This window comes from Sceloporus undulatus, unplaced genomic scaffold (genome assembly GCF_019175285.1).
Source record: "Sceloporus undulatus isolate JIND9_A2432 ecotype Alabama unplaced genomic scaffold, SceUnd_v1.1 scaffold_14, whole genome shotgun sequence".
NCBI lineage: Eukaryota > Metazoa > Chordata > Lepidosauria > Squamata > Phrynosomatidae > Sceloporus > Sceloporus undulatus.
Genome location: NW_024802936.1, coordinates 3,136,971 through 3,158,736, shown reverse-complemented (window position 1 = coordinate 3,158,736; position 21,766 = coordinate 3,136,971). Strand labels below are relative to the sequence as shown.

The 21,766-nt window shown below is 37.9% G+C and overlaps 1 protein-coding gene across 19 annotated transcripts in view; it reads left to right on the top strand.

Annotated features, from left to right (window-relative positions):
* LOC121917300 (band 4.1-like protein 3) overlaps window positions 1–21,766 on the top strand; it is a 196,673-nt gene that overhangs the window by 150,512 nt on the left and 24,395 nt on the right. For 17 of the 19 annotated variants that reach the window (XM_042443128.1, XM_042443127.1, XM_042443144.1 and 14 more), the window contains 7 exons: window positions 1,026–1,101; window positions 2,127–2,345; window positions 2,595–2,682; window positions 6,503–6,655; window positions 8,655–8,752; window positions 10,301–10,476; window positions 16,042–16,247. In XM_042443128.1, the coding sequence (XP_042299062.1) occupies window positions 1,026–1,101; window positions 2,127–2,345; window positions 2,595–2,682; window positions 6,503–6,655; window positions 8,655–8,752; window positions 10,301–10,476; window positions 16,042–16,247 (1,016 nt within the window). The remainder of the gene's footprint in view (window positions 1–1,025; window positions 1,102–2,126; window positions 2,346–2,594; window positions 2,683–6,502; window positions 6,656–8,654; window positions 8,753–10,300; window positions 10,477–16,041; window positions 16,248–21,766) is intronic. The other 2 variants (XM_042443138.1, XM_042443131.1) reach the window with 1 other exon arrangement.

Genomic DNA, 21,766 nt, shown 5'->3' with positions numbered 1-21,766 from the left:
ATGTATATTCATCACTACATCCTTGGTTTAGATGGTGCAAAATGAAAAAAGTACTTAAAATGGATCTAACTCATGTTGGATCTAACTCATGTTGCTTTTGGTAGGATATATTTCCTCTTGGTGAACTGTGTTATTTAATAATTTTTAATATTGATAGCCTAACTTTCAGTAGGAGTGAAGAGAGCAAACAAATGATAAAATAGCAGTTGAATGTTTTAGGCAACAGTACAAATTTTTAAAGCCCGAAATAACTAAATATTTCTCTCTGCACTAACCTGCAAAAACTTGCTGGAATCAAATAATTTTCATTGTGGTTTTTGTTGTTGTTTTGTTAAAAGAATGATAGAACTGGCTGTCCATTTTCAGATATGACATTTACCAAGCAACACAAGCTTCAGTTTGCAGTATCCATTTGTCATGTATCTGGTAGTGGATGTGGAGCCTGAGGAACAATAATAGATAATGAATACTCAACTTGTATTCTTGTATCAAGATTCAACCAGTATAAGAAGACTTGGCACTGTATTTACACACTTGACAAATCAAAACACCCTAAATAGGCACTGAAGTAGACTTATGACTGAATAGTTATTCCTCCAGTTTATAGGATAGATTTGAGATACTGTACATTCTTACTATTGACCTCCATACTTACTTTTACACTTTTGTTCATAATAAAATACAATTGCTCATGGCTAGGCTTTAGATATAATTGCTTGTGTTTTGATTAGTTATGGGCACAGACTCTACTGAATGCTCCTATCCTCATTTTTTGGATAATGTAAACAATATCTTAGAGGAAAAACAACACCTCACAGTCCTTTGCCTACATAGTTTTATGTACATTTCACATAAATGGCTCATTGCTAAGGGACAAATCTCCACCTCGAAAGAGAAATGTAATTGAAGGCCATTGTGGTTTCATGATGAAAGACTAGCAAAAGCAAAGCACAAATATCAATTTGGTAAACACAGAAAATAATTTCATTGTTATTACTACCAGTAAACTTCGGTTTCTCCTGTAGGTGGTGCTTGGCATTTCTCATTTAATGTCAAATTCTACCCTCCTGATCCTGCCCAACTTTCTGAAGACATTACCAGGTATTTTGAAAACCAGTACTCAATTTGTTCCTGAAAAGTTGTTGATAGCAATAATCTCTTTCTTACCAAATTCTCCCTGTACTGCCAGGTGATCACTACCACCATACTGCTATTATATCAATGGAAGAAAAAGATGTAATAAATGTTGAGTATTTTTCCTTTCCTCTCCTAAACACAAACTGAAGTTTAGATTTAACTCATATGTTACATGTCTCAGTACAACTTCAGCTTACACTTGTTGCAAATGGGACATAAAATTAAGGAGGCAGTGTAACAACAGAAGTCTTAGCCTCAAGGAATCCATTATCATTTTGAATGCGGCTAGATGTAATTATTCAGTTCCTCTTGGCTCAAATCTTCCAGAAGAGTTTAAAATTACAATTCCTAAGCTTTCTGGCAGCAGACTGTGCCATCAAGCTAACTTGAAGTGGCAGTGGAGGAGGAAGAGGAGGTGGCCCCCTGCTGCCTGCCATGGTGAGGGTGGCAAGGTGGGCTTTGGGTGGCGGGAGCGGCAAAGTCCCATTGTCCCCAACGGTGGCATGGCCACGCCATCATTGAGGACAATGCGACTTGAGCATCTGTGGATGTTGGTATCCGCAGGGGAATCCAGAACAGACAAGACAATAAAGCTGCTAAGAAAGGTGGAGGACAGTAGAAAGAGAAGAAGATGGATAGACTAAGAAGACCACAACTATGAGCCTACAGGACCTGAGCAGGGCAGTTGAGGACAGGGGGGCATGGAAGTATCTCATCACAACGTCACCATGAGTCAATCCCACTCAAGGGCAGTTAACAACAACAACAGCAAAGCACACTCTCACCTCAAGATGGAAGGAGATCATTTATTTCATATTCTTGTTTCCCCCCCCCCCTCCAGGGATTGAGCCAAAGACCCGAAGAGGCAATGAGGCATATGAACTTTAATTTCTTCACAATTGCTAGAACTTGTATATTCCTAGCATGCATTTATGGAAATGTTGATCATTTTTTTGTTTTTGTTTTTGTTTTCTTTTAATCTGGTGCAGGTATTACCTCTGTTTACAACTGAGAGATGACATTGTTTCTGGACGACTGCCATGTTCTTTTGTTACACTTGCGCTTTTGGGTTCTTACACAGTTCAGTCAGAGCTTGGAGATTATGATCCTGATGAATATGGAAGTGATTATGTCAGTGAATTTCGTTTTGCACCAAACCACACTAAAGAACTGGAAGATAAAGTAATAGAGCTTCATAAAAGTCATAGGTGAGGAAAGCAGGGGGAAATGAGCATGTACAATATAGCACTTTGGGATTTCATGCAAGAAAAATGTGTTGGGTTTTCCAATTTTAAAATGAGAGAAACATAAAATCAGTCAGTTCATCTATTTAGTTTAAAACAACAGTTGCATGAAATTCTGTCTCATTTAAAATTAGCGTGAAGAATATTATGTTCCAGAAAACTTTTATTTTTTTACATGTTTTTAAGTGTTTTTACCCAACTGACTTTCTTTAGGGGAATGACACCAGCAGAGGCTGAGATGCATTTTTTGGAAAACGCCAAAAAATTGTCCATGTATGGAGTAGATCTACACCATGCCAAGGTAAAAACAAACAGATCTCTTATTCAGTGCATGAGCTTTGATATAATGTCCTTCATACACTACAGTAGCAAATACATTGTACTTGTGGGTATAAATAGAAACGTATAAACATATTTATGGTATTTCATGCACATTTCATTCTTTAGTTACTGTGTACATTGTGCTATGTAAATTGATGCTGATAAAAAGTTAACAGCGTTAAAGCACTTTTAATGAAGGAGAACTAAATCTGAACTATGATTCATAAAGTATTACTTCACTTAGCATGTTAGAATGGATGTAAAAATCCATGTTATTTGAAAGCACCTAACTAGCAGCCTTACAGCTCTGAAATTCATTACTATCATTCACATGGGAGCAAACTTCAGCAATGCTGTGCCAATCAAGCCCCCGCACCGAGTGGGAGTAAGAGAAACGGAGCCATAGATAGTCCACTGTATTACAGCTATACAGCTGTTGGCAATAATTGGTTTTATACTTGGGCAAACTATATCAAAATTTACCAGCTGTTTGGCAGAAGAAATATATGATTGTAACAGAGGTGGGTTTGTTTTGTTTTGTTTTGGGTGGGGATGTACAGTATGTAGATACAAATCTAGCAGTTGCCTAAATCCAACATCACAGTGGTGGAGCTTTCTTTCTCTTTTGTCCATCCAGAGCTAGCTTGGAAGGTTCACAAAGTAAAGGAGGTTACCACTCCATTTCCACCAGATTCTGCCTCTCCATCTGTAGAAATCCAGTGTGGGGTACTATCTCCAAAGTCTTGTGCCATCTGATGGACAAACTTTATGCGACTACAGCCCATTCTAACAAATTGATGATGATGATGATGATGATGATGATGATGATGATGATGATATAGATGATATGTTTCTTACCCACCTCTCCCCATGGTTTGAAGTGGGGAACAACAACAATAAACGGATATACAACATCAGTTAAAACACATAAGTTAAAACACACATTGGTTTAAAATGACAAATAACATACACACATATAAAAAGATCCACATTCAAAATTCATCATTTAAAATTCACAGTTTAAAAATCAACTGGATATTCAGCTGTCAAATCTCTTCTGGCAGCTAATTCAACGGTCTAGGGGCGGCTGAAGAAAACATCCTCTGGCTGACAGTTGCCAACCTAGTCCTGGCTGACTGGAGTTAAGATGTCTTAAGTTCTTTATATACAGTTGGAGTTTAAAAAAAGGGGGTGGTGGTGGAATATACTATAGTAAAATTTAATGTGTCTGTCCTCCAATTCTGAAAGCCAGGATGATGTAGTGGTTTGAGCACTGGACTGTGACTCTGGAGATAAGGGTTTGAATCCCTGCTCAGCTATGGAAATCCACTGGATGACCTTAGGCAAGTCACACTCTCAGCTTCATAGGACGGCAAAGGGAACCCTCCTCTGAAAAAGTACAGCCGGCCCCTAGTATCTGTGGGGGTTCTGTTCCATACCCAACTCCCTGACATGAAAAAATAGTGGGGCCACAAGTCCCCTGGTTTTCAATGGTGGCACTTGCACACGTGGCCGCTCTGCTATGGCCATGTGCACACACGGCCCTTAGGGGCAGTAGGGCTTGCTGTCCATGGATGCTTAAATCTGTGGATGGCAAGACTGTGCTTGGGAAGTGTAGGCTGTATACCTGAGAAAAGATAGGTTCACGTTAAGATCTCCATAAGTTGGAAATGACTTGAAGGCACATAAAAACAACAGTCTTAGGATTCTACATCAGCAGCAGTGGCATAAGCAGAGTGCAAAAGTCACAGGCCTGGAACAAGTGACTAAACTTCTCTCCCTTAATCAGCCTTGGAGCCAGATGCTGATCTTTATGATCATTGGCAATCCAATGTGGAGGGGATAGTTTGATACCTGCACCCAACGATGCTTTTCTTGTAACTGGAGTTTTAATTAACCTGTGTTTACAGCTGTTAAAATGCAATCCATTGTTAAACCAAAAAGAACTCATAGATATGTGTAGAAACAGTATGCTTCCCCAAAACTGTAGATACTCAGTTTATATTTGAGTTTCAATTTCATCTATTCAATATCACATGTATCACCTTAATTAAATAATTGAAATTGGCAAAATGTTAATGGGCATGAGGGCTCAAAATGATGACATCCATGTTATTGTGGTCATCTAATATTCTGCATAAAATCTGATAAGAAATTGACTTTTAAAAGCCCTTCAACAATTTCTGTAGTATTCTATAGATAAATGTGTGCTGATGAGTGGAAGACAGTTTTAGCTTTTGTGTTCTCTTAATTGCCCTTACTCAATCAGTTTGTGTTGTTCAAGGACAGCATTCCACCAGAAGTCATGCTGGTTTTGTTTTTCATACTGAAGTTGAAAAAGCTTGACAACTTTAGCCATCAAAGTACTGTCACTGATTTGAAGGACCATCAAGAGTTTAAAAAACAACAACAAAGAATGTGGCCTACATGGATGGAAATGTTAAGATGAATGCAATCACCATAAACAGTTGCTGTATAAAAAGTTGTTAATATTATGCCTAACATTTTCAAGTCTGCTGTACAAATATTAAGACAATGCAATCTTTGCCCCACAGGCTTACAATCTAATAGATGCAATCCAAAAGGAAAAAGTGATTGGGAAGAAACAGGAAAACAAGTCCATTCAGGCACTGATTCTTGATCAAGATACATTTTTGTTGAAATGTAACAAAATGTAACATTCACTTAGTATCAGGTCTTCAAAAATGTTTACCTGATACAAGAGTGTTGTATATGTATAATCCCCAGCACAAACAAGTTTTATTGTTCACTTAAAACAAGGGTGCATAACTTGTCCAGTCCCAAGGGCTTCATCTAGTATCAGTTAAGGGTGATGTGCATGCCTACATGTGTACACACACGTTATGATTAGACTAACTTTTGCTCTCCCTTTCTATTGAGATATAGTGATTATTGTGGTGGGTAAGTAGTGAAGGGGAATACCTCTCCACTGCAGTGTTCACCTCTGGAATTATTGTTCTTATTGCATGGGAAAACAGATATCTCAGAAATCCAGGCATAGTTTTTTCTAAAATTTCAGAGTTTAGTTAATAATCTCTGCTGTGAGGTTTCATGGCTTAGCTACTTCCAGCTTCAGGAAAATGGCCAAGGTGCCTAGGGACACAGGTTGTGCACCCTCATGTAAGCATTTAAGTAAAGTTCTGTGTGCATAAGAGAGATACTCCATACTTTGAAATCAGATTGCTTACTTGCACAGTGGCTCTGTGTTAATCTGACTGTGTGTAAAGTTTTGAAAGGGAGTTTTAATTGAGACAATTTGGTATGATGTTTACAGGCATTTTTCCCTTACAAATGGTTGGGAATGGTCTGAGGCTTCTACATTAGAGCAAAAACTGTTTTGAAAATTTGTGTCTTCAACAGTGTTTACTACTATTGGTTGACCCCAGAAAGTCTTTTATGAGGCTTCAGTCGAGCTCCAAAAGGCTTTTGCCAGGCCCCCAGCATAGTTCTGTATTCCATAAACAGCTCACCATGCTTTTCCTTATTGTGAGGCCAGCATCCAAGCAAATGGAATTTAATCATCCCCTCAGTTCAGCCTCTTCTCTATCCCTGATCAGAAGGAACATGTGCACTGAGCATGGTCACTTGGTCAGGACATCAGAACAGTGGTCTGCATTTTCCTTCGCCCCCATCCCCCACCCCTTATCACAGCCCATTTGCTTCCTGGAGATGTTCAGACTTATTGAAGCATCTTTCTTGTGCAGTAGTAAGAACCCAATTAGAACAATCTACCCTCAGAAATTATCCCAATTCTTCTGTTCCCCTCTTGCTTTTTTTAGGATTCTGAAGGTGTTGAAATCATGTTAGGGGTTTGCGCAAGTGGTCTTTTGATCTATCGGGACAGACTACGAATAAACAGGTTTGCTTGGCCTAAGGTTCTCAAAATTTCATACAAGAGAAATAACTTCTACATCAAAATCCGACCAGGTGAGGTAAGTATACTTGAATTAATTGAATGTCTTCCACATTGGTTATTCCAAGCTGGGCAGTCTTGCAGTTCCTTAAGTTTGTAAAGTTGTCTTTTGCTTTAGAAATTCCTGCACCTTGAAGCATACACTTACAACTAAGACACTTTTTTTCAGCTTTGAAAACCTATCACAACCTGGATTTCCACCTCTGTCTCTTTGTGGCACAAATTTATCTTCTCATCACTGCAATAAAAGAGGAAAAGAGAGACTTCTTAGGTGCAGCCAATGCAGCAGCATCCTCTGTTTGCAGAGATACAGGACCATGACCAAGTTCAGTCTCTCTAAGAGTCAGTCTAAATATTACACAATTTATGCAGTTTTAGTTTTTTTAAGAGTAAAGAGCAGGTTCAGGGGGCATAACCCATTGGATGCCTGGTGGGGGAAAGAGGGGTTTAGCCTTTGTTGTGGTTCTGCTGGGATCACCACCCCCACTATTTGTATCATTTCAATGGGTTCTCCCTTCAAATGAGTGTGTGTAGGAGGTGTAATCCTGAAATAGACTGTAGGTGATGGCAAGGACTAAACCAGTGCTACTCAAAGTGGTAGTCCCTAAATCAGTGCTAGTCTTCAAGCTGTTGGCTACCACTGACTAGCAAGTTTCCAAGGGGAAAAAAAGAGCTAATTGCAGCCAATAAGTGCAAATATGGTGCTGAATCCTGGCACACTAGGGGGGAGGGACTGCTAGTTCCTTACATCAGATAGATCAGATTGTGAAGCAATACTCTAAGTTGTTCTATATCCTCAAACAAGAGGTCCATGACTGTACTTATTCTTGAAAAAATTATGCTAGTGCAATTTTTAACTTGGTGAATGGTGTCAAATTTAATGTGACCCCATAGAAAAGTAGTGAGATGTGTTAATCCTGGCAGCTCTGGAAATATGTCAACATGTGAAGACTATATAGGTACAGATAGGTGTGTTTTTTCCTCCTTTTTGCTCTAAAATGGTTATCTCTTTGCAAAAGCATATAATTTCAGATTTTACACAAATTAATGTCTTAAACATCCAAACAATCCAATAAGTTTATGATTTAAGGATATTTATTTGTTCAATAGGGGAAGGAACTTACATTTGGTTCTCCTACTTGCAAATTCCAGAGGTTAAAATAACACATCTATTATTATTATTATTATTATTATTATTATTATTATTATTATTAATTATTATTACTATCTGCCTCTCCCCATGGATCAAGGTGGGAAACAACAATAAACCAACAATGCACAACATCAGTTAAAACACATTAAAACATTTAATTCAGTATGAATGCCAAATGGACTTTTCTCAGTATAGCAGGAAGATGAGTATTTTATATAACATATGATTAATATTATTATGATAAATAAATAAATATTATTTGCTAATTTCATCTCTACTACAGTTGAAATGGACATCACGCAGAATGTCTGTGACCAATAAAATCCAGTGGTAGCAATTAAATTCATTCTTACATACATATATAGATACACACATATATACAAGATAAATACAACAAAAGTTGAGTAAGAAGCTAGAAACATAGAAACGTACAAGTGTAATGCGTAATTATCAAAGGGTGATAGTTAGCAAGTAGTATCAGAAAGTGAAGCTAAGAATGAGTCATGGTTTTGCAACACTGTCTTTGCCTCTCTTGTCCTTGTATGCTGGCAGAGAGCCTGGCTTACATTAAACCACAGTTATTCAAACTGGGGAAGTCTAATTTAGAATTGCCAGCCAAAGATGGTAAGCCATCCTGGATAAAATATTCAAATCATTAATTCTTCTTTCAAGAATTTGTTCTCAACCAAAGGATCAAATTGAGATTTCACAGGTAGCTATAAATCTAGAATTTGGCCATACTAACAGTGTCCTTCCAGTCTGTTTAAAGGTGTTGCATTTACAGAGATGTGAGTACATTTATGGAAATACTTCTTTAAAAAGTCTTCTGTGCAGAAATACATGTTCTTTTTCTGTTCTTTTTTAGTTTGAACAGTTTGAAAGCACAATTGGATTTAAATTACCAAATCATCGTGCTGCAAAGCGTCTATGGAAAGTATGTGTTGAACATCATACATTTTTCAGGTATCACATCTTTTTTTAAAAAAAAATACATTGTTAAAATGAGTTCAAACAGCATTCTTGACTACTGGTCTTTTAGAGAAACTTTGTGGTTAATGATTATGTCCAGCAGTGATGCTAAATTATTTCACCTATTGAAATAACCCAGTTTGATCCAATTATACACTAGCGTGTGATGTTTATATCATGATTCATGAGACAGTCTCATGAGACAGAAACAGAAACAACTTTACTTTCATGAAATAAAACAGTTTGATCCTATTATATACTATTTTATATATATGATATGTTTATATCGTGATTATTCGTGAGACAGATATTGTAAAGCAAAATATGGCAAGTACTGTTGTGTGTGCCTTCAAGTCCTGTCCAAATCATGGTGATGCTAAGGCAAAGGTATCACCGGGTTTTCTGGTGCTGAGAGGGTATAAATTTCCCAAGGTCACCCAGTGTATTAGCTAACTTAAAATTAATATATATTATCATATCCAATTGGGTCAGATGCCTTTATCATTTTCTGATTAGTATTATTTGTAATACTTCACATGATGAGCATTAAGTGCATGGAGAATTTTAATGGCACTAAGATTATGCATTTGAGGTACTAGCAGAAATGTCACCTGTTACCTGTGACAGAGATGACATTGCTACTGATGTGGGAGAACAGCTGTTACAGAAGGCATTTGTTTCAATCTAGACTTTGATCCATTTTTAAATGTCAGATAGGGGGTTGTGATTAAGGCCCTGTGCAGACTGGCCTTAAAGGCCGGCTTGGGGGTGGAATCGGGGCATATGACACATGCTTAGACTCAGCCCCCAGGATGGCGTGATGCCATGAGCCGCTCCAAATAGCACACGGCATCATAGCACTCTTCTGACACTGTGTCTACATGACATAACACTGAAGGAACGCCATAAATCTATGGCTATCATCCTTTTTGCACCCTGCAAAGGCCAAATTGGAGCCACAGCATGCGGTTGCCACAACCCTGAGTCCACAAAAACGGAGGCAGCTAGGTGACCTTGGGCAAGTCAGTCTCAGAGGAAGGCAATGTCAAACCTCCTCTTGCCAAGAAACTCCATGATAGGTTCACCTTTGGGTCACCTGAAGTCGGAAATGACTTGAAGGTACACAATAACAACAAAAGGTCCATTGAATGTAATGGACCTATTCTTACTGTGTATCTTGAAGTCACTTTCAAATTATGATGACCTTAAGGTAAACATTTCCTATGGCTTTTTTGACAAGGTTTGTTCGGCGAGGGTTTGGCATTGCCTTCCTTGATAATGAGAGAGTAGGACTTGCCCAAGTCGCCCAGTGAGTTTCCATGGCTGAAATTTGAATCTTGATTTCCCAGGGTCCTAGTTCAGCACTCAAACCACAATGTAACACTGTTTCTCATAATGTAACTACACGTGGATAGATTTGCACAGGATTGCATTATGTCACAATATATTTCTTCATGTCAAGTATGTAAAATCTAGATTTGATTGAGAATTTTTAAAATACAAATACCAGCCACTTTCACAGTCATTTGTGTGATATTCTAGGCTCCTCCTCCCTGAAGCTCCTCCCAAAAAATTCCTTACCCTGGGCTCCAAGTTTCGCTATAGTGGAAGGACACAAGCCCAGACAAGGAGAGCCAGTGCACTGATTGACCGCCCTGCACCTTATTTTGAGCGTTCATCAAGCAAACGTTACACTATGTCTCGCAGCCTAGATGGGGGTAAGATATTCTTGATGGCCTTTATTTGGACTTCTAGCACAATTCCTTTTTTCTCGAAAGAAAATACTTTGTAAACATCTTGTAATTTCATGTCCTTTGAACTTCTGCTGGATGACATTTGTAAGTATATGCATGACATTTCATTCATTATGAGATGACCATGAAATAAATATTAGCCTTCTGCTTTTCCTGGCTTGTTCATGTAGCAGTGCACAAAAACCGTGGAACAAATCTCAATCCCTCCCCATCTGTTCCCTCAGTAGCCTTTCCTCTGCTACTGAAATTCTTGCTTTCTTTTTAAAACATTAATGCATTTCCTCCCTGTTCCCAATGTGGGACCTGCTCCCCCTTTTTATGGTGCCCAGCCAAAGTAGGAGAAAGGATCCATTTGGTGTCTTATCACATACGTGCAGGAATAGCCATCAGAATACTTTTTTAAAACCAAATTAGTGGCAGTAAATTTTTCTGGCTGCAAGAAACAAAAACATGAGTTGTCATATGATTTATAGAGCTCTTAAAAGAAGGAAGCAGACAAATCTTCGTAGAAATATCAGTGACACAAGTCCTGAAAATATTCAGACATGTCAGACTGGAATTCCAAATTTCATCATGTTATTTATATATTTTTATTTGTATTCTACCCCTCTTCCATGGATCTCAAGACTGTGTATGTAGGGCTCCCAAATGGATGTCCAATCAGGCATAGAGTAGCCCCAGATTTGGTTCACTTCACAAATTGCCATTTCATAGACCTTTTGATCATATGCTTTTAGATCGTTGTTAATTGGTATCAAGTTGGCTTTAAGTTATGCCAGGAATGAGATACTGTACCTTCATGACACCCTATTATTAACAGCCAGGCAATACGTTGTGCAAATCTGGACCCATGGCTCCTTTAATTCATTCAATCCATCTCTAATATGGTCTTCCTTATTTTATTTATTTGCTGCCTTCCACTATACTAGGCATCTTTTCTAATGAGTCATGTCATATCATGACATGTGCAAAGTATGGTAGCCTCAACTAAACTCAACTAAATTTTGGGTTCTAGGGAGAGTTCAGGCTTGATTTTTGTCTGTCCATGCTATCCCTCAAACTCTGCTCCAGCACCATATTTCAAATGAATTGATTCTTTTCCTGTGAACTTTTTTCACTGTCCAACGTTTACAACAATTTGTAAAATTTGGAAATACTGTGCCATTGATGACTTTAGTATTTAATTATTAGATATGTAACAAATTTTAATTTTTAAAATGTTTTATATAAATTATACTTTAATATCATTGAGTCATCTCTGCCTCAGATTTTTTACACAATAGATTTAAAACTTCCTGGAAAGCCTTTTGCTAAGTTTTGCTTTTTAAAAAAAATAATGCAGCATAAAGTACTTTAGACTTTCCTTCATGATGTACTAAGTGGTTTCTACCTGATACAGTTGGTTACATCATTCAGTAAGCCAGCCTTAAGAAAATGTTTTCTCTATTCTACAATTACGTATTTTTACAGAGATTTCAGACACATTTGTACAAAAATAGCATTTATACCTAGACGTCTGACCCCATTTTCCTACATGACTTTATGTTGTATGCAGTGAGCAAAGATGCTCCGTTAGCTTTTGAACTTTTCTGTCCTTTTTTCTCTTGATGACAGAAATCAGGAATTTGCAGCTCTTTAGAATTAACCAGGCATGATGCTCTGAAATATAAACTTATCTAACCAGTTTTCAGTATAATATTATTTAATTGCAGAGAAATAATAGCCATGTCATTTGTCTTTCAATAAGTTGTAATTCAAAAATCTGTACTTTTAAAATGAATGTAGCTGTCAAGATTTCTTGAACTTTGTGAAAAATAGGTACTGAAGATTAGTGAAGGTCAATGGAAATATCTGTGATCCAAATAAATTAGTAATAATCCTTGTTGATACTTGCTGAAATAGACAATGTGGGTGCTTGTCACTCATTAATGTTGATCCTTTGAGTATTAATATGCTTCCTGCTGGTTACCAAGCAACTTAAGACCTTACTGCTAAGCATGCTTCTCAGAGAACAAAGTGTTCTCAACATTATTTTTCTTTTGATTAATCTGTGATATTGTAAGCATGTCCTTCTACAAAATGTTTTTGTAAGGGCTACAGGGGCTATAGAATACATTTATTTTTAAAGCAACATTAGCTAGATGGTTAGTCTATATTGGTCTTCACATTTTGGAGTTCTCTATCTACACACACAGTCTTAGGCAACAGTACTTCCCTAAACTGGAAGCTAGCTGCATTGAAATGCCTAGTGCAGTGATGGCAAACCTATGGCACGCATGCCAGAGGTGGCACTCAGAGCCCTCTCTGTGGGCACATGTGCTGTCGCACCAGGACAGAGTTTGCCAGAGTTTGTTACTAGAAAGCCAGAGGGACATGGCACTTTGCAATAAATAAGTGGGTTTTGGGTCGCACTTTGGGCACTCGGCCTCTAAAAGGTTCACCATCACTGGCCTAGTGAGCTTACATATAAGTAAGCATGTATAAAATTGTATTGTAAACACCTCCTAGTGAATTACGTTTAGCCACACATTAAATGTAGCTTAATCCCTACCTGGACAGTAAATTTGATGACAGTTTGTCCTGTTAATATATTAACCAACAATCAGAGTTGTAATCAGACAAGGTTGTGTTTTGTATACATGTGAAGATTTCATTACAGTTCATTGGACAGAACATAAACCACTTTTAAAGGCAAGTAGTGTTTAAAAAGGAGTTGGGCAGAGTACGAGTGATAGATGTATTTGTATGAATGTATTGTGTATGTTTTGTAATTTTGTGTTGTTAATGTGCTTTTTTGTATTTCACTGTTTTTAATTAATAAAATTTATTAAATTTAAAAATAAAAAATGAAAAAAGGAGTTGGGCAGAGGCAGCCATAAACCAAAGAGAGGTGTTTCACCCATAAATTGTGGGATGCTGGACCTGTTTAGCTCATGAGCTGCTCCTGGCTTTATGATATGGTAATCAAACTTGTTGAAAGGAGAGCTGGTCCAATAAACAGAATTTATTTCTATTTTATTTAAAAGTAAAATTTAGGTTTCAGCTGCATTGTGTATAAAGTAACTAGTTTGCTTCGCATAGTCCAACACCTAAGAACAAATTTAATCAAATGAATTGGAACTATTCATGTATAAAATTACTGTTAATCCAATGGTGTAAGTGTGCTTCTGGCTTTTTGAAAAGTATTTTATTTGCATTCTGTTTTTCTTCCAATTAGTTCCATATTGGGGCAGGGGCACTAACCTACAATAACTTTGTGAAGTGGCTAGGCTAAGAAACATGCACAAGATCATCCAGTGACACTGAAAGCATAGTGAAGATTTCAATCACAGTTTCCAGAGTCCAAACCAATATTCAGTGTAGCCACCACACCACACTCTTGCACAAGCACCTGAAAGGTTTTGCACTTTTAAGTAAAGTTGTTGTTTCTGTTCAGGGAAAATTCTTCTTGGAAGAATGGTGCATATAATTGTTCTTAATGTTCCTTTCAAATTCATTGTTCTGTTCTCGGCTGGAATGCATGTGTTTACTTTACAATTAAATGATGGTGTGTAGAACAGTGCAACTAGAGGCAATTATTTTATTATTTAATTTAAAAGATTTTTACACTGTCCTTCAGTAAGCCTACTAGTGTAGCATACAAGAAAATGATTTTTAAAATACAGTGGTGTACAGTAGAACAATAGTACAGTTGAAAAATCCAGCAACAATATGTTTGATTTCCTTCTAAGTACAGCTCCATAGAAAGTTCACAGATCTATTGGAATGAAAACATAAAATTCTTATTAAGTTCAGTCTGTTAAAACAACAACAAACAACCTTCAGAATCAACCATTCTGAGGCTGTTTTATTGGGAAACACCACAGATGACCAAACTAAACGAATAGGAGGCATGTGGTGGTGATGGGGAGAGTCTGATCTGGTCTACAGTCCTAGTTTGAATTAAAGAACCATGATTTCTATATACAATCAAGGAAAAGTTTCCATGCAATCTGGCACAAGACCACATCAGGGGCCAAAGGTGAAAGGGCCAGCAATACCCTCAACCTCACTTGGTGCTCTCGCCCACCTTTCCAAAATTGTGCTTTTTGTAATGTTTTAAAATTATACAAATATAACATCATGTCAGTCTTGTAAGAAACCTGTGCTTATTCAGGTTATAGGTAATAAAATGAATATTTTTCATGCAAGAGCAAATTATTTAGGAATATCTGAACACTGAATATTTGGAAGACATTGTCATACCTGGATAATTGTTTAGAAATTCATATTGCCTGAATCATGTAATTCCATGAATTGCGCCCTTGAGAGTGTTCATATAGATCTATCTGATACAATTCTGAAACTCGTAAATGGATTAATTTACCTTAGACTGAAAAAAATGTGGAGGAGGATTGTAGATATACTGTATATACTCATGTATAAGTCTAGAAATTTTAGTGAAAAAGCTGCCTCCAAAAACCTAAGTCAACTTATCCACGGGTCAATGTAAGTATTGTACTGTACTTTAATTCTTATTTAAAAAGGAACCATCTCCTTGTGAAAAGCAGGAGTGTCATCTGTTCTGAAAGCATTCACACCCCCTTTATATTTTCTCATCCATGAAGCCTTTAGTATGCTGGCATTTTGTATATTTTCTGGCACTGTTTTCCTTTGCTTCATCCTTTACATCTTTTGTTATACACCCCTATGTTTTGCCTTTGACTTATCCATGAGTCATATCAAAATCCATAAATTTGGCCCCAAAACCTGCCCTCGACTTACACATGAGGTTGACTTATAGCCAAGTATATACAGTATATGCATTTTGTGTTTCACAGATACTCTACATTTTGTATGTTTCACAGATGCAAATTAATTAATCAACTGAAAGCTATTTTATTGGTTCTCTACATTGGTTTTATATATTCATTTTCTAAAACCTTACTTTTTTCTCTCTCCAGTGAATTAGTAAACTTTCTTTGGTTCTTTGCTGGATTTTTAGATTGACAATATCCTGCATTTTGGCTTTGTTTGGTTTGCTTTGCATCTGGTTACTAATGGAAATTATTTTTAAACCTTCCATGCTGTATTCATTGCTAGATCTGTATTTTTACTTGCATTCTGTTAAAGAATGCTGAAATCATTTCAGTATTTTGATATAAAGTATTCTACCAGCAAACACAACAAAAGTTGAGAATATGTTGTGGAGCATCTGCATGTGTTTGTGAATACATATAAATACTTCAAATGATATGTGCTTATGCATACCTATTTATATATTAATCTGATTCCTTTGCAAATTACTTACCATTTTTACATGTTTCTGCATGTTTCTGAAACATGACATATTTTCTTTTCTTATTTGGCAATTTGGCTTACACTGCAGTCCTATACTCACTTACCTCTAAGTCCAGTTGAACTAATTAGGGGACTTGTTTCTAAGTAGACATGTATAGGATTGCACTGTTAATCCACAGTCTATTTTTATTTAGCTTTGCAAAGTGATTTCTTTCAGATTTTACTTCTTCAAATTATATTTGCTTTTAGCATCAGTGAATGAAAACCATGAAATATACATGAAGGATTCTATGTCTGCTGCAGAGGTTGGTACTGGCCAGTATGCCACGACAAAGGGCATCTCTCAAACCAACTTGATAACCACTGTGACTCCGGAGAAAAAAGCAGAAGAAGAGAAAGACGAGGAGCAAGTTAAAAAAAAGAAAGCAGAAGAAGTCACTCCGGTCTCAGCCAAGGTATAGTTTTCAGGTTTTTATTTTATACCACTGACTAAGTTGGAAGTTCCATAGCAGGTGTAATAGAAAAGAAGATGAGAAAACCCATACATAGTCAGTATACAATAGTAAATATATATGTGTGACAGTTCTGTTTTATTTCATTTATCCCAATGTGAATATGAGAATTTAACACTGTAAAATGAACATGCTCTGTTTTCTAGAGAAATGTGTCACTTTTAAACAATTTGAGGAACTCTCTGTAAGGAATATTAATAATTTTGCAATTGGGAACAGAAGTGGCTTCCACATTTTCTTTGTTTTTTAGAAGAACAGAACTTCAGTTTTTAGATTAGTTTTTTTAAAAGTTTGCTCACATTTTCCTTGTGTTTTGTATTGCTTATGAGAAGTTTGTCTTTGTAGGCCTTATTAACTATTTTGGGTTTTAAAGGGCCCGAACAAACAGGCCAAAATAAAGCTGCTTCAGGTGACTTTGTAGGTATGCTGTTTAAATGACACACGCATCTTAAGAGGCCAGAAGCTGCACCAAAGCTGCACTCCAGTTCTTAGGACTGGAGCGTGGCTTTGGCATGGCTTCCGGCCTCTTAAGACGCATGCATCATTTAAATGGCATACCTCGAAAGTGTCCCGAAGCAGCTTTATTTTGCTCTCTCTGTTCAGGCCCATTTAATTGTATCTGGAGTGTTAAGCTTTCTCTGCTCTTTGACTATTGATGGTCCTTAGTACTCTTAGCATCATTGAAATTCTTGTGCATTTTAAGTGTAGATGTTTGTATTCATCACATTTCATCCCCTTACCACATTGCATGTGGAATTATGTGAACTACTGTAATTCCACCTCCATAATAAATCAAACAAGCTCCCAAAAAAGTAAATCCTTCTTCAGAGCTTACTGCACAAAAAGGGGCAGGTGCAAATAATAAGCAAGTAACCCATGAGCCTTTAAGCCTAATTCTATAGATATGTATATCAGTACAATGCTCAGACTTGTCTCACCTAGCAAAAACAAGATGCTGCTTAGTGGAGTTTCAAAAGCAAATCCATGCTGTTAAGGTATTTATCAATTTCGATCCTGTTCTCTGTCACCAAATATAAGACATGTAAATTTTTGCCAGTGTATTTCACAGTAATTAAGGTACCATTAGAATGCTACATAAATTTGTTATCCTAGTTTGATCTGCCATTTGTATGTTCCATCTGCAAGCACTCTTTCCCAAAAGCTCTTCACCTCAGATTTGCACTAGATCTGTTTGCTGTATCCATATGGATACAGTAGTGCTGCTATTCCAATATGACAGTCTGGGATTGACTGTTTATGCCAGTCCAGTTTTGTCAAAGATTATCATAGCGTTGTTCCTTCTCTGGCTTCTCTGTTTGTTGGATAGTTCATGCAATTGGTTATAAAGATTTCACATAATGTAGCTATTATCTGTTCTTATTTTACAACTGCTGTATTGGGGTTTTTTAATGTTTTTTTCCCCATCGACTAAGTTTATAAGAATAAACGTGACAGCATTCAACAGTGCTCCTACAGTTTACCTAAAAAGTAAAAAATGAAAACATTTGCAGCTGCACAACTGCACTGAAAGACTGTCTTGCCATGCAAATTGATCTGAGATTTCTAGTGATTGGATTAAGACCAGAATCTAACATCAACTGAGGTGAAAAGACCCATCAGCAGATCCAGAAAGAGATGTTTTCTCTCCCTACACTGCCCCTCTGCACTCTGGAGGGCTGGAAGAGCACACTTCCATATGTCACATATGGAAGATTTGTGAATAAGGCAATTGCTTTCTTCTGGACCAGCTGTTGGACCTTCTTCGGTTAACAGGTCTATACTGTTGAATTTGGCCAATGCTTTGAAGCTGTATTAAACAGTTAGAGATTACTGAAGCTATGCTTTTATTTAGTACGGAGAGAGATAGGAGATTATCACATTCCATTTAAAGTGCCTTATGTCTGACAGGATAGAGGTGCGATTAATTTTTATAACGGGTCATATCACATTTATGTATGGCCAGGCGGATGCAGCCTGTATACAGCCAGGATGTCAGCCAGGCTTATTCTGTGGCTTTTCAATGACAGGTTTTTCCCATTCTTGAAAACCCACAGAATAAACCCAGTTGGTATCCGAGCTGCATTTGCCCTTTCACAGGTGATTGCGATAAAACCCATTTTTAAAATTAAAAATCCCGTCGGGGATAAGGCACTTTAAACAGAATGCGATAATCTTTATAGAGATATATTATCTCAACATTACATCCTGACTTTGGTATTACTTCTTTTTGTTTAGCTTTGGGGGATTTAAATTAGTGCTTACTAATTGTTTGTCCATCCCAGAAACAGTTATTTCAACACATTAACCATCATAGCCCATGGTGAAGTAAGATGGGGTCTGGATTCCAATGAGAAGACCAGAAAAATATTATAAGATAGCAAATGTATCTTTTGGGGGGTAGTCAACAGTATTTTTATAGGCTATAGCAGACTGGGTGCAAAGAGTTTCATATATGAATTTACTAAACTGGTGCGCTCACTGTTCTGACAGTGCTAGTTCCCTGATAAGAACAGAGGAAAGATAGACTGCATTCAGTCTGTGCCCTTTTGTTAAAGCAAGGGTGGGCAACTTGTGGCCTCTATGTATTGTTTGACTGCTGCTCCCATCTTACTTCACCATTGGCTATGCTGGGCAAGGCTAACGGGAACTGCAGTTCAGCTTTTTGAGGGGCATGAGTTATACAGCTGTACTTAATGCACCAAGAACACCATAATCATTAGATTGCACACTCATTGAAGTCAGTGGAGGATATGACTGGGGAGGAGGAGGGGGGTGGTTAAAAACAGAATTGAACCCTTCACTTTATTTTCATGTTAATATCTAGCTTTAGGTTTATATCTACTGTGTGGCTTCAGATTTGTTTGTACTTCTGAATTCTCTGTATTTTTAGGTTACTTTTTTGTGTTTTTTAGTGTTTTCCATAGCAGTGAAAGCGGATACTGATTTTAAGCTTGTAGAGCTAGCATGGTATTGTGATTTGAGTTTTGGATTGTGATTCAAGAGATCAGGGCTCAATTTCCCACTCAGCAATCGAAACCACTGGGTGACCTTGGGTGAGTCACACACTCTCAGCCCTAGAAAACCCCATTATAGAAGGTTCACTTTAGGTTCACCGTAAGTCAGAAATGACTTGAAGGCATACAGCAACAAAGGATGTTCTTCAGTTAAAGCAGCTTACAAAATATAAAAAGCATAAAAACAACAATTAATCATTAAAAAAACATTTACAGCATGCTGAAGGTAGAAGCAAAAACAAAAACACAAAAGAATCAGAAGCAGTAGTCAAGAAATAATATGAATTAACAAAGTCAAATTCAAATGTCTTAAATGGCTTGCCTCTTTGGGCCTGGCAGTTCCATGTATAGTTCCCACAACACACTGCACATTAACGCATTAAGTGAATACAGATTAACTTTAGTGAATTTATTTGGGGATCTGAATCTTTACATTCACAGGAATAAAATCAGTGCTGGGACAAGAAGAGTTACATTTGGGCAGTGATGGGCAACATATGGCCCTTCGGATGTATCTGAAAGCAACTTGTGTTATCGCTCACTGTTAGCTCAGCAGAATAGTCCTGATAGGAGTTCCAGCCCAACATCTGAAGGGCAACACGTGGTACACTCCTGTGTTGGGATCTGCTGTAAAATTAGAAAGCAAATTAAAGTCTAGCCTGTGTCTGCTTGAACCCTTTTAATATTTCTGGCCACAGTGTTCCCAGCGTGGTACTTCAAGTAGAGATGTACCCATCAAAGCCTATGCTGGTGTTCATGGGACGATACGAGCTTTTTAAATGTAAAAGTTTGTCCACATCATCAGGTACCTGCTTAGCCTGAGACTTCTTTTTCATAGCATATGACACAGCTCTTCTGTAACAGAAGGGACAGTTCCCATTGTATGTTGGATGCTAGCCATAGGAGAGAAAATTGAGAAATTGTTGGTGCATCTAGCAGTGATACCTTTCAAGTAGGTGGAGAAGGAAGCAACAAAGCAACTGGGCTCCAGGAAAACAACCTGGAGGCAATGTGACCCTGGAGAGATCTGGGAAGCTATGCAGCAACACTAGTTGTTAGTCAGGAAGGCCACTCAGAGAGTAGTAGATGGGGATAGGTGATTTCTTAGCCTCCTGAATTGTGCTGTTTGTGGCAACAGTATTTCATATGTGGGTCTTTAACCTGCATAACAGTAGTAGGGGAGAGCAGATAGAGGGAAGGGGATATTGCTTGAACTATTTCTGGCCCTAGAAGCCTGTGGGGCACATGGAATGGAATGTGTGAACAGAGGAAGGGAGTTGGGGTGAGGCTCATTCCACATACCTCATAGTGATGGCATTGCTGCATTGGGCAAATAGCCCTGTCTTGGCTTGTTTTTTCAAAGAGCTGACTAGTGAAAGAGCATGGCCAGTCTAGTCTCTAGTACCATGGAGATGGTTAGGAGGAGAAAGAGAAAGAGGAACACTGTTCACTTCCCACAAGTGTCTCCTTAGACCACTTTTGAAATTTTTCATCCCATGCTATCCCATTCTGTTCTTTAAAGCCTGAGTGTGGGAAGAGGGGTGAGAAAAAGAAGCTGCCTGGTTACTGGTGGTGGGTTAGAGGTTACTGGTGAGAGGCCACTGTTCATAGGAAAGAAGAGCCCTGAAGACACCTCATTCTTTTCCTCTTATTGATTTCCTTCTTTTTCTCTTCATCTTCTTAGTTGTAATCTGTTCTCTCCCTGTCTTTCTGAGATCGACAGGCACTGCTGCCCAGAACCAAATGACACCAGTTTCTTGCTTTCCCTTTTTCCTTCCTTTCCTTTCCAGCTTTTCACAGCCACAAGCACTGCTTTTTCTTGCAATTTAAGAAGGCAGATTAGCTACCCCGTCTCTGCTGTCCCTGTGTCTTTTATTTCCCAGGAGTTTGGTTTTCACCAAGTAGGAAAGACTTGGAAGGAAAAGCATTTCTGAGCATTTGCAGACTGCTTTTCCCTGACTACCTATGTTGACTGCTTGGCATGGCAGAAAAGGCTTTGCGGGGCCATCATCTAGCTTACATGTAGCCTTCTTGGAAATTGCTGACCTTCCAGTACCCTTTCTCTGAAAATTCTGGGCATGGCCTCTGTTGTGGTAGACTCTGTAGTGGCAGAAGTAGAGATAGGGGATTCAGTGGGAGAGAGGCTGACTGAATGGCTGTTAGAAGTGCAGCTGAAAAGGTTGCACAGCTCCACGTTGGCCTTTTAAAGGCATTCTAGCTCTGTATATTGCCATTCAGTCATTTTGAAATGTTAACATGCTAGCCCTATTTCCTCTGTTACCATTTCCATCTCCTCTACATGGGGAGAATGATGGCCTAAAGGGTAATATCAGAATTTAGTAAAGTATCCATTTTGGTGGGTTTTTTAAGACTACAAGGGCCAGTGCCAAACGGGCTGGGAGGCTATAGGAGTTGTAACCCAAAATATACCATATATACTTGAGTATA